Source organism: Oculina patagonica, chromosome 2 (genome assembly GCF_052425735.1).
Source record: "Oculina patagonica isolate OP01 chromosome 2, crgOcupat, whole genome shotgun sequence".
In the NCBI taxonomy this organism is placed as follows: domain Eukaryota; kingdom Metazoa; phylum Cnidaria; class Anthozoa; order Scleractinia; family Oculinidae; genus Oculina; species Oculina patagonica.
The window spans coordinates 7,675,226-7,687,241 of record NC_135759.1 but is presented as its reverse complement, the minus strand read 5'-3'; the positions used below and the strand labels follow the sequence as shown (position 1 = coordinate 7,687,241).

The 12,016-nt window shown below is 39.8% G+C and overlaps 1 protein-coding gene across 1 annotated transcript in view; it reads left to right on the top strand.

The window, feature by feature from the left end:
* Positions 1 to 12,016, top strand: part of LOC144642782 (xaa-Pro aminopeptidase 1-like) — a 32,138-nt gene extending 20,122 nt beyond the window's left edge. The window contains exons 16-25 of the mRNA XM_078501852.1: positions 570 to 647; positions 1,199 to 1,270; positions 1,808 to 1,868; positions 2,517 to 2,586; positions 3,490 to 3,594; positions 7,142 to 7,213; positions 8,488 to 8,564; positions 10,011 to 10,058; positions 10,444 to 10,494; positions 11,309 to 12,016. Of these exons, the coding sequence (XP_078357978.1) occupies positions 570 to 647; positions 1,199 to 1,270; positions 1,808 to 1,868; positions 2,517 to 2,586; positions 3,490 to 3,594; positions 7,142 to 7,213; positions 8,488 to 8,564; positions 10,011 to 10,058; positions 10,444 to 10,494; positions 11,309 to 11,428 (754 nt within the window). The 3' untranslated portion in view covers positions 11,429 to 12,016. The remainder of the gene's footprint in view (positions 1 to 569; positions 648 to 1,198; positions 1,271 to 1,807; positions 1,869 to 2,516; positions 2,587 to 3,489; positions 3,595 to 7,141; positions 7,214 to 8,487; positions 8,565 to 10,010; positions 10,059 to 10,443; positions 10,495 to 11,308) is intronic.

Sequence of the window (12,016 nt, the reverse complement as noted above, 5' to 3'; positions counted from 1 at the left end):
AGTGCCCAGCGAGAATCGTACTCGGGCACTGTGTCCAGGCACCAAGTGTGAACACAGCCTTAGACACGATATTTGTAATAAAATTAACAGTAAAAGATGGTAGATTTGTAGTTTTGTTGCTTTGCTGAGCCTGCAGTTGCAGGACGCCTGTCACATATGAACCTAGTAAATGGCCCAGCTCAGCACGAGTCCATCGTTGCTCAGTTGGTTAGAGCGCCCAACCGGTTTCTGGGAGGCCATGGGTTCGATTCCCGTTGGGGACTCGGATTTTTTCTTTGTCCCACGCTCTCGTAATATAAGACACGAGAGAAAGAGTGTTTTATCACATTTACAAACACCAAGAACAACACAGTTGAAAATACGTCGCGCGGCAGAATATTTTTGACGAATTTTGGGGTGCTTGGAAATGAGATGAAACACTCTCTCGAGTGTTTGATATATCTTCTCAGATGAAGCTTAAACTACGGAGAAAACAGAGAAATAAAAACGTCGTAAAATCATTGTTGTGCATCTAATCTGTAGCTTAACTATACATATTTTTACTTCATTGCTTTTCTCATTAATTTCAGGGAGCAAGAGAACTTCATAAGTCTGAGTTTTGAAACTATCTCAGCTGTGGGTCCCAATGGGGCAGTTATTCATTACAGGTACTGTGACTCAATCTTAACTGCAAAACAGTTTACCTGTTTGAAGGCGGATCTGTTTTCTTTTTTCAACTTAACCGTTCTATACGCTCTTAATAAACTTAATCGTACATGTCATTTTAAATGCCAGATAACACGAACAAGTCGAGTTGGAACTGTTTATTGATGAAAGTTTGATTGACTGATTGACTGATTGATTTCGATCGATCGATCGATTAACTGACTGACTGACTGACTGCTTGGCTGACTGAGTGAGTGATCGATCAAATTACTGACTGACTGAAAGACGGACAAACGGACTGACTGACTGACCGGCTGGCTGGCCGGTTGATTGATTTGAGGCAAATTTATTGTTCTGTGCTGACTAGCAAAATAACTCTCTACAAGGTTCTAGTTGTTAACCAAATACAACACACGCTGTAAACGTCCGAAATAAGTTCAAAGTTTATAAACGTCCAAAAATGGTGTCTTAGTAAATATTTAACGACATAACATAAAACTCGGCACACCATTTAGTTTTCAAATTATGTCATGATTTTTGTTTTCTTCCGTAGACCAGCAGAAGAAACAGACCGTGTAATATCCAATGAGGAGCTGTATTTATGCGACTCTGGGGCACAGTTTAAGTAAGTTTGCCTTCCGTTGTACAGCAAGATCCCTAGCATGGATCCAAGAGTGGGATGATGTCTCTTACCTACGATGAACCAGCATCTCATCTAGGGGGGAGGGGAGGTTACAATACGCCTAGTGGCCTAGGCTACTGACTCCTGAGAAAAGCCCCAGAAATGATAAGCCATAAAGCTTCTACGATCCAAGGATTGGTACAGACTGACATTTTCTAAATGTAATTTTGTTGATTTTAATTTAGTAAGTGTACACTTGGGCAAAAGATCCTTGTCCCCCCCCCCTCCTAGCCATAATGAAATGTTCATCCTTAGACGTCCCAAACAATTGCGACAGGACTCCCAGTCAGGAATGCATGCAGTGACTTGGTGAAAGTGAAGGCCGTGGTTTAGTTTAGCCTTCTCTTTAGTGACTTCTTCAATGTTTTTTGTCAAGGCTTGTATCTCGACTGCTTGATCCTGAAAATCCAGTCAAGTGCACTATTCATTAGGCCACCTTACCTCCAAATTAAAGTTGCATGATACTTTTTTTTTGTCTAGGGATGGCACAACTGATGTGACTCGAACTTGGCATTTTGGAGCTCCTTCGAAGTGGGAACGAGTAAGTATTACAGCAAGGCGCCCAAATGTGGATAGCTTGTAGTTGACTTCTGATTGGATTATAATCTGCACGAAAGAATGTGAATAAATTAAAAGTGGTCACACATGTGGGCGCCTTGCTGTAAAGGAACTGTGTCAAAGATTATAGCCAAATTTAGACAGAAAAAGGGGCTACCAAATTGCGTGAAAACAACCATTTAAAACAGTGAAAGAACGTTTCAAGAACAAAGCAAATAGAAGAGAAGGTACAGATGAACAAACATAAAAAAAGATTAAAACTGTTTGTGACATGGGTTTTTGATAAACTGACCAGCTAAACAGTTTTAAAAGTTAATCTTGTGAATTTATGACTTTTAAGAAGAAGAAAGCCTTAATTTAAATAGGGTTACTCCATCAGCTTTTAAAATAAAAACTGTTATCAATAGAGGCCCTAGTAAAAAGTAAAAAGTCGCTAAAAGCCTCACAGTGATTAGTTATAACGCACGGTAGACAGAGAGTTTTTGCAATGAAGCTGCTCCTGGTCACAGACTCGTAGGTTAACAATTGTATAAAATTGCGCAAAGGACTTAACACTCATGGTTAGACAAAATGAAGAAAATGCATCTCTGAACATTTCCCGTGTTTAAGATCCTTCTTCTTTTTGTTAAAGGAATGTTTCACTCGTGTATTGAAAGGCCATATTGCACTTGCAAGAGCCGTCTTCCCTAACAAGACTACAGGTAATAAAGCAAATTTTTTTTCATGCGTTACCTTCCCCTACCAAACAAAATGTATTTATATCGTATTTTAATAAATAATAAAGGGAAGCCTCAAGCCAAGTGGCCCATACTGCGGGGCTTATCCCGGTTTCGATAGCATTAAGCGGCTGGGAATATTGTATACCCCTTTGGAAGGGATGCTAGTCCATCGGGAAAAAATTAATTTTAATTGCAAAAAAAAAAAAATGTTTAGCTATACGACTTTATGTATTCCTCTTTTCAGCAGTGTAGCAACTCTCATTAAGCTTGTTATTCTACTGGTCCTCTAGTGTGGCAGTTGATATTGTTTTGGGGGTTAGGGGCATTGTTACTGTTGTTTGCTCTATTGTTCTCTCGAAGGGAAGCGAGCCATGCATGTGCGACCTTAGAATTAATGCATTCTTCTGTTTTCCTTAAACTATGATTAAAAGAGTGGAAATTTGGAATATCAAGAATACTGTAAACAATACTAGCCAAAGGCGAGGATTTTTACAGCTATTACGAGTTCCCCCAAACTAACACGAATTAGATAACCACGTCTCTATGTATGGCAAAATAAAATGGTTGTTGTTGTTGTTAAATAAGCGCTAGAAATATTTTTCTATGCTTCGCAGAGTTATGGGTTATGATTTCAATTAATCACAGCTCGTACAATAACTAGTTTGTTTTATAAAAAAAAGTTTATCCAAAACACTTCCTTCAAGTAATTGCTTAACGCATTTTCCATAATTTAGTTTTTGCTTTATTCCAGAAAGTGGGGTAAACATCTCTCGCATTTATTACCGCAAAGTGACGTTCGTAGTGCCGCTAAGAAACCCTGTTTGCCCAGTTTTAAACATCTATTTAATTTGTTGGTTAAAGAATGCCTCGCTTTGCTTTTTACAGGTCACAGATTAGACACGCTAGCTCGCATGGCCTTGTGGGATGTCGGACTGGATTACCTGCACGGTACAGGACATGGCATTGGTTCGTTTTTAAATGTACACGAAGGTACGTCGTGCGCGTGCGTGCGTGCGTGCGTGGGAGGGTGGGATCGCGAAAGCAAGCGAGCTCGAAAAAACAACAACAGCAAAACACTTGAATTATAGTTTGCCCTTCGTAGCAGCAGCTCTCAAATTTTGTAATGCTTGAGGCAGTTACGTGTATTTTATTATCTAGGTTTCTTTTTTCGCCTTAAAATCAGAACTTACTCAGCACACAGTTTGCTTGCCTACTTTCTCATCAGGCAAATGAAAATGCCCCTTGGCCCGGCCGACCGGACGGGACTTCGAGCTCTGGCGCTTTTCTCTTTATTTGCTGACTTCAATCTCGTCCCCAGAGGCCGCGATCCTTCTAGTCTGCGCCAGGAATCGGGACCCCTGGGCTATTCAGAAAGCCCACCACAAAGGCGTCAAAATCTGATTGGCTGTTATAAACTTGTTCATTTCACCACCATCTTCGATGCAAGCGCACAATCAAACCGGAACCAGGATTTCCTTGTTCCGGTTTTGGATCAATCTCGAGCCCAGAGTCCATCTAGTCGGTCAGCGGTATGGGATGAACTCTGGGAAACTGGAATCGATCAGATCAATTTCAGGTCGATTTCAGGAAGAACCTTGGTCTTCCGTTTTTTATTGCGCATGCTCGTAGTTCCAAGCGGAAGTAAATTTCCCAGAACGGAAGTAAATCGAGAAAGTTGAACTACAGTATTACTGGTGTTTATTGATTCAACAAAAGTAACAATAACGTCCTGCAGTTAACAAAAGAGAGAGTTAACAAAAATGCGTCTGGTGTTTTGATTTCCTTTAGTCTCTTTCTTGAGCATTCTGCTATGTTTGTTTTAAATCAAAGGTGTTGTTAGCCTTCCAGGATTCCGTCCGTGAAGACTGCGTGCGTGTGTCCGTTGTTGTTTCAATCTCGAGCCCAGAGTCCGTCCAGTCGGTCAGCGGTACGGGACGGACTCTGGGAAACTGGAATCGATCAGATCAATTTCAGGTCGATTTCAGGTAGAACCCTGGTCTTCCGGTTTTATTGCGCATGCTCTCAGGTCTAAGCGGAAGTAAATTTCCCAGAACGGAAGTAAATCGAGAAAGTTGAACTATTTCTAACACAGTATCGACACAACTGGTGATTATCGAAGCAACAAAAGTAACAAAAACGTTCTGCAGTTAACAAAAGAGAGAGAGTTAACAAAAGAGCGTCTGGTGTTTTGATTTCCGTTAGACTCTTTCTTGAGCATACTGCTATATTGGTTTTAAATCAAAGATCTTGTTTGCCTTCCAAGATTTCGCCTGACTGTGTGCATGTGTTCGTTGTTGTTTTGCGGACGACAGTGAATAAATAAACATAATGCACAACGCACAGACAAGCTATTGTTCTGTTGATAAAAATTTTTGTTTGGCGACTTTCATATATTTCAAAGGCTTCTCGCTGACAGCGCATCTTTTCATGATAGATTGCATGTTTTCGAGCAAATAATTTTTTCCTCGTCAAATAGTGGTAATATTAATAAGGACGTTAAAGGCCACATCGGTCAACGCTATTCAAAAGGTGTAATTAGCATTTCGGCGACTCAGCTCGTGCACACATTCACGCAATTCACGTGCACAAAATTGTACAATTCCTTTTTTCAGCAAAACAACAACGCGTAATGTTCAAATTCTGCTTTATTAGTTATTATTTTGAATCGAGAACTGTCTGCGATATTCAGTTTTTCAACCGTAAAAGAAAACAGTAGTTCTAGCGAGATTTGTAAGTCAACTATAAATTGAGTTTTCAATCGACCTTGTCCTTGGTGACGCCGTGGTTGTTGTTTTAAAACTCCGCTCAGAATCGACGCTTAAAGGAAGTCCTTTTTTATTCAAGGTATCTTTTGAGTTCAAAAAAAATGGTAGAATTAGAAAATACTTCATTTATGTAGCGCCATATGACGAGTTCTTAGGTGTTTTACATAATTGAGGTGATACACCTGAACATTTGACCATGGAAAACAAAAAATGTGTTTCCAGGGTTTCCGGTTTGGTTTACTTCCGGGGCAGATTTTCAGACTTCCGTGTTGATTTCTATTGTTCTGTGAGGACCAGTAAGACACTGAATTATTATTCAGTTTCCCAGAGTGAGTCCCGGCGACCCTACCGCTGACCAACCGCTGACGGATCGCGGAGCCGGGGGTCACTCTGGGCTCGAGATTGTTGTTGTTTTGCCGAGGACAGCTAAGAAATTTACATAATACACAGCGCACAGACAAGCTATTGTTCTTCTTCTTCCTCTTCTTCTTCTTCCACGTAACCCACCTACTTCAATAGTGAAGATTCTCGTGAGTATTAAAATAAATAACTACTTTTGTTTGGCAACTTTTGTATATTGGAAAGGCTTCTCGCTGACAGCGCATCTTTTCAGGATAGGTTACATGTTTTCGAGCAAACAATTTTTTTCTCGTTGAATGGCGGTGATATTAATAAAGACGTTAAAGGCCACACGCACACAGGTCAACGCTATTCAAAAGGCGTAATTAGCATTTTGGCGACTTAGCACGTGCACACGTGTGTTATAATTTTTGTACAATTCATTGTCTTCAGCAAAACAACAACGCGTTTTGTTCAAATTCTGCGTCATTAGTAATTATTTTGAATCGTGCACTGTCTGCCATATTCAGTTTTTCAACCGGAACGGAGATTTGAATGAAAACAGTAGTTCTAGTGAGATTTGTAAGTCAACTATAAATTGAGTTTTCAATCGACCTTGTCCTTGGTGACGCCGTCGTTTGTCAGAATCGACGTTTAAAGGAAGTCCTTTTTTATTCATGGTATCTTTTACGTTCAAAGAGAAGGGAAGAATTAGAAAATACTTCATTTATTTAGAGTCATATCACGATTTCTTAGGTGTTTTTACAAAATTAAGCTAATACTTCCGAACATTTGACCATGGAAAACAAAAAATGTTTATCCAGGGTTTCCGGTTTGGTTTACTTCCGGGAAGATGTTCAGACTTCCGTGTTGATTTGTATTGTTCTGTGAGGGCCAATAGAGAAAGAGAAATACATTTCAGTTTCCCAGAGTGTTTACCGGCGACCCTACCGCTGACCAACCGCTGACGGACCGCGGAGCCGGGAGACACTCTGGGCTCGAGATTGGTTTTGGATTCGTCCAGAGCCGTTGAGTTTCCCGACCGCTGGTCAAGGGAAACGAAGGCTCAGGAAAAGAGATTGTGCTGACTTGCACTTGCCATTTTTTCTTGATTTACTTCTGTTTTAAACCAGTTACTCCATAAAGTAACAACATACCAAAAGACAAACAAGACACGCTTCTAAAGCCTCGAAAGCCTAATCTACTTTGGTCACTTAGGGCATTTTAGTTTGGTTCTTTATTGTTATATTTTCTTTCTTTCAAATAATGTATTTTCTTCGCTGATGTATTAATTTAATTGTATGATTTCTGTAAATAGTGTAACATAACGAAAAGAAAATCTGAAAAATCTGAATCTGAATCTGGATATTCTACGAATGACGAAGCCATGTATAGCAATCAATTTTGTTGGTGTTATTGTCATTTGTGTCCAGGTCCTCACAGGATTGGCTCGCGGAGTACCGAGAACGAGGCTCCTTTAGAAGCTGGCATGATGGTTACTGACGGTGCGTATTTTATAGTTAAAAGAACTGTGCCACGGATTAGGCATTGTAACCCACGATCAAATTCAAATTCCATAGAAAACTCACAGAAATAGGAAAACCATGAACTTGAGTTTTCGTGGTCATCGTGGCTAGCGGCATGGCTCGCGGGCGCGTACGTACGTACGGTGTCGCGCACTTCAGAAATAGATAACCCCTCACCTATTTGTTACTGGGCATCCACGTTATGATCTATTGACAGCTGTCAGTACAAGGTATCCGCTGACCAGTATCACGTGATCATATCGCGGGCTCAGGTGTATAACTCATCGAGGTAATGCGTTTTTATAAAGTTGACCGCTGACCGAAAAATGGTTTTTTTTTCTATTGGATTGCGGGCTCATTAACTATATTTTATGCCTACGGTCAGTGACTTCAGATATTTAAATAAAGGGCAAAGTAAATTACTGGGGAAGCTCCGCTTTTAGGCTTGGCTAAATCTATTTAATATCTTAAAACAGTACAGGAACATTTCAATAACACAGCAAAGATAAAAGAAGGTACGGGTGGCCAAAAGTGACGAAGATTCAAACGGATTGCAATAAACGTTTTTGAAATATTGTTGGGCTTAACAGTTTTCAAAGTTAGTCTCGTTTGCTTGTAACTTTAAATTATAACGGCCGGAAGACACATTTGGCTGCAATGAAGCAATGTTTTTTTTTAATTTTTATTAATAACACACAACAATACAATTACTTACAATACTACGCAGACTTAAACACAAACTACAAATTACCCTACTTTTCTTAACTACTCTATGTACAGTTTCTTAGTTACTTTGTTACTTAGTCAGCTACGGTGACAATCTTCTTCCTCTTTTTTTTTTTTGTTACTTACAATATAACTCCTTACACGTTAAGGAGAGTTGAGATATTTCACCCTCTATTGGTTTCTGAGTTATCAACAGTGTTTTCAATTAGTTCTCTTTGTTGTGCAGCATTCACAAAGTCATGGAGGACAATAGGCTTATTATTTAATTTACAATTATAGATATAATAGCGCATGAATAGTGTGAAGTAGTTGAATTTGTTGGTGATACATTTCTCATTTAAGTTAGAGGTAATTCCGAATAAACGTTGCTCTGGTTTTGTCATTTACCTTTGCAAACATTTAGTTTCATAGCGAATATTTGACAAAATTTAATAACATAAAAATAACTCAGCCGTGACACAGTCCCTTTAAGATTATTGTTTGTTTGCTTATTCCTTTTGTTGTTTGTTTGTTTGTTTGTTGTTTAGAGCCCGGGTATTACGAAGACGGTTCGTTTGGAATCCGCATTGAAAACGTGTTACTTGTAAAACCAGTAGAACTTGAGGTAAGAAGCTAAGAACTCTCTTCAATAACTTTTTTATTCTTCTGTCAGTGTATTGGCCGTTCCGAGGTTGCGCAGGGAACTGGGGCGAGTTTCGAATTTCAAGTAGTCGACACCACCACATGAAAGATCGCGATGAGATCGGTCATTTGACCAAGTTTGACGCTTTTAGGATGAACACAGACGAAGTTATGGGCCTTGAAACATGGTTAAAAATCCATATACAAACGTCTTTTATTTTGAGACAGCGTCCCCCAAAACCATATAAAATCTTAAATTTTTTATGATTTTTGTGATACTCTTTAAAATGGGCAAACATAGTGATTTTCAACTTAGTTTCTTTCAAATAATGGGTCTTTGGCAGGATTTTACAGCTGTCACAAAACGGATAAAAAATTTAAGAGTTTATATGGTTTTGGGGGACGCTGGCTTACAATTAGAGACATTTGTATGGATTTTTAACAATGTTTCAAGGTCCATAACTTCGTTTCTGTGCATCCTGAAAGCATCAAACTTGGTCAAATCACCAACCTCATGGCGATCTTTCATGTGGTGGTGTCAGATTATCGATTACTTGAAATTTGAAACTCGCCCCAGTTCCCTGCGCAACCTCGGAACGGCCAATTACACAATGAACTGGCTCAGTTAACAAGCGAAGTTAGATAGCATTTGCATGGAAAGGTCGCTTTTGCGTCTAGATCTTGAAAGACACTACGTGTGAACACAAAACAAATTTTGACAAAAAGTATCCAAAACGTATTCTGCGAAGACCCTTTGCCTAGTTTTAATAACAAGAAATTTATCATGAAAACGGAAACATTACATTTCGGTGGCGATCCAGACCTTGAACTACGGATGGCGCCATTTTTCTGTGTGTGCACACCCCAAAAAAAGTTTGAGCGTGGGCAATCATTAAAAAATGTTTGTTTTTTTTTTATCAAAAATAAGCCCCCCCCCCCCCCCCCGGCCCCTCCCCTGGAACCACCACTGTTTATTAACAGAGAATAGTGCGAGAGTTTTGTAATCCTATCCTCCAAAATGGCAGTGGAGTGGGTGAACAATTAAAGTAAGAGGTGTTAAACTACTGCTACCGCGGTCCCGCACTCCGAAGTCGTGGAATAATTTAAGTAAGTGGTGTTCAACTACTGCTACCGCGGTCCCGCACTCCCGAAGTCGACGAATAATTAAGCGCTTGCTTCGGCTCATGGATTTAAGAACGAGGTATACTCATGTGTTTCTCGCGCTTGTTTCGGCTCATGGATTTAAGAACGAGGCATACTCGTATGTTTAGCGCACTTGCTTCGGCTATGACTTCGTTACCGTGTGATCAGCTACTGAATCTCATTTTGGCCACCTCGGGACCGCGGTAGCAGGATTAGAAGACACAAAAAAGTGGCCGGGTATTCTGAAGTTTAGCCGATGTCTTGTTCGATTTTTATTTTCTTACAGAACAACTTTAAGGACAGAGGTTACCTGGGCTTTGAACCGATCACGCTGGTAAGCGTTTTCCAAAATTTGTGTTTGTATTAACAAAGGATAAACTGTGCGCCTCTGCCTGGAATTTTCTTTCCAAAGCCAAGAAACTTTGTTTTCGGAAAGTTAAGGAGTTACATAAATGAATGTGTAGCCAACAGTAGCAATAGAATTTATACGGTAAATGCGAGTGCAGCCATACTACTGAAAAAAAAAATTGAAAACAAAATTCAGGCTCTGAGCGGGATTTGAACCCACGACCCATTGACCATCATAATGGTCAATGAATATTGGTTTCGTCAAAAGCTTCAGGCAAATATACAGCGTTAATCATTGCGGGCTACTTTTCGTTTTCTCAGTCTTACTCTTTATGTATACTAAACAAAATGTCCACCTTGTGTCTTTGTAGTTTCCCATCCAAACGAAGCTTCTTCTACCGTCCATGTTAACATCTGAAGAGGTAATTTGAATTTTTTTTCTTGTCGTTTTTGCTGTTTTATCTTTAATGCTCCTGTTTTGTAAATGAGTTGCAACGTGTATTGTCAACTCAGTTTGCTCGTTGTTAGAGCAGGTTTCATTTTTTTCCCGGAGAGGGAGTGGAAGACTTTCATACGGAAGGGACGGTGATGCTCATCGTTTTGCTCAGGGGTGTAAATTGAGGATTTTTGTCTCACGGGTGTTCAGGACAAAAAGCCAATATTTTTAGCCGGCATGATCTCGTTTTGGGTTGCACATGAAAAAGACGTTTACACGGATCAGGCGTGAAGAATTGTTTCTCTTAGGGATCAAAGATTAGCCTCAATTACTATAGAAAATCGCCCGACCTCGAGTACAATTAATGATAAATAGGTACGAGTGATTAAGGCTCGTGCGATTTGATGACTTTCAAAACATCAGGAGTAGAATACTTTGGGTAATCTTCAGAAACCCCAAGTCTTATGGACAACATCGGGAGAATCTTCGGAAATCTCGGGTCAACTTCGGAAGACTTCGGAAGTCTTTGGGTTAACTTCGGAAAAAATTCGGAAATCATTTGAAGACGTCGGGTTAACTTCGGAAAGTAAAGCAATAGGTATTCCTAGGGAATACAACTTGGGAATAATTGAACTGTTCTCGTCGAATCAGAGTCATGAGAGTCCCCCTGCCCTCCCCCGAGGCAAAAATACGATAGGCACAGTTAGGGAACGTTATTTGCGTTTGTTTTACTTGATCAGGTGTGGTTTTGGATTTGCAACAGCTATAACAAAGTCGATCTAAATCTCTTCTTATTTCAGGTTGACTGGCTTAACTGGTATCACGGTTTATGTGCGGAGAAAGTTGGATCAGCGTTAAGGGAACAGGGCCGTACAAGCGCTCTGAACTGGCTTCTCAAGGAAACGGTTCCACTTGGGTGAATGGGTGCGCTTGTTAAGTGACTTCCACCGACATGAGAACTGTTTACAACGAAATACATCTATGAGTGTCTTGTGGGTGCTTTCGATGGCTTGCGGCTGTAATGAGAAAGTTGAAAGGATAAAAGATGGTGAAACAGTGTTTCTCGTTAACTGTTTGAAATGGTGATAGGAGTTAGTAGAGAAAACAATTCAGGGAGTACACTCTTTATATGCTGTATGAAACACTTTTTAAGTTTCTTGTTTTAACGAAAGCTGGGGCTAAGAAGAGCCAAAAACTTAAGAACGTGGTACAAATGTTTTAAAAAGCTAATTTTTGTAATTTCTGTGCCAATGACAAATACATGTATAATATTAGTCAACTTTTTCGCAAATCCAACCTGTAACTAAAGTTATCGAACATAAAGTTTAAAAATAACGTTTTAAAGGAACACTTGCACCTGGGCTGAAATCTTCTTAAAAAGAAGACAATTCAACCTTAGCACAAAAAGTAAACGTCCTTATATGTAGTAATGAGTAAGCGCATACCGCTGAATTGTATCCGCGAAGTTCAGTTATGGTTAAAGAAATAAAAGACACTTCTCTTTGTCA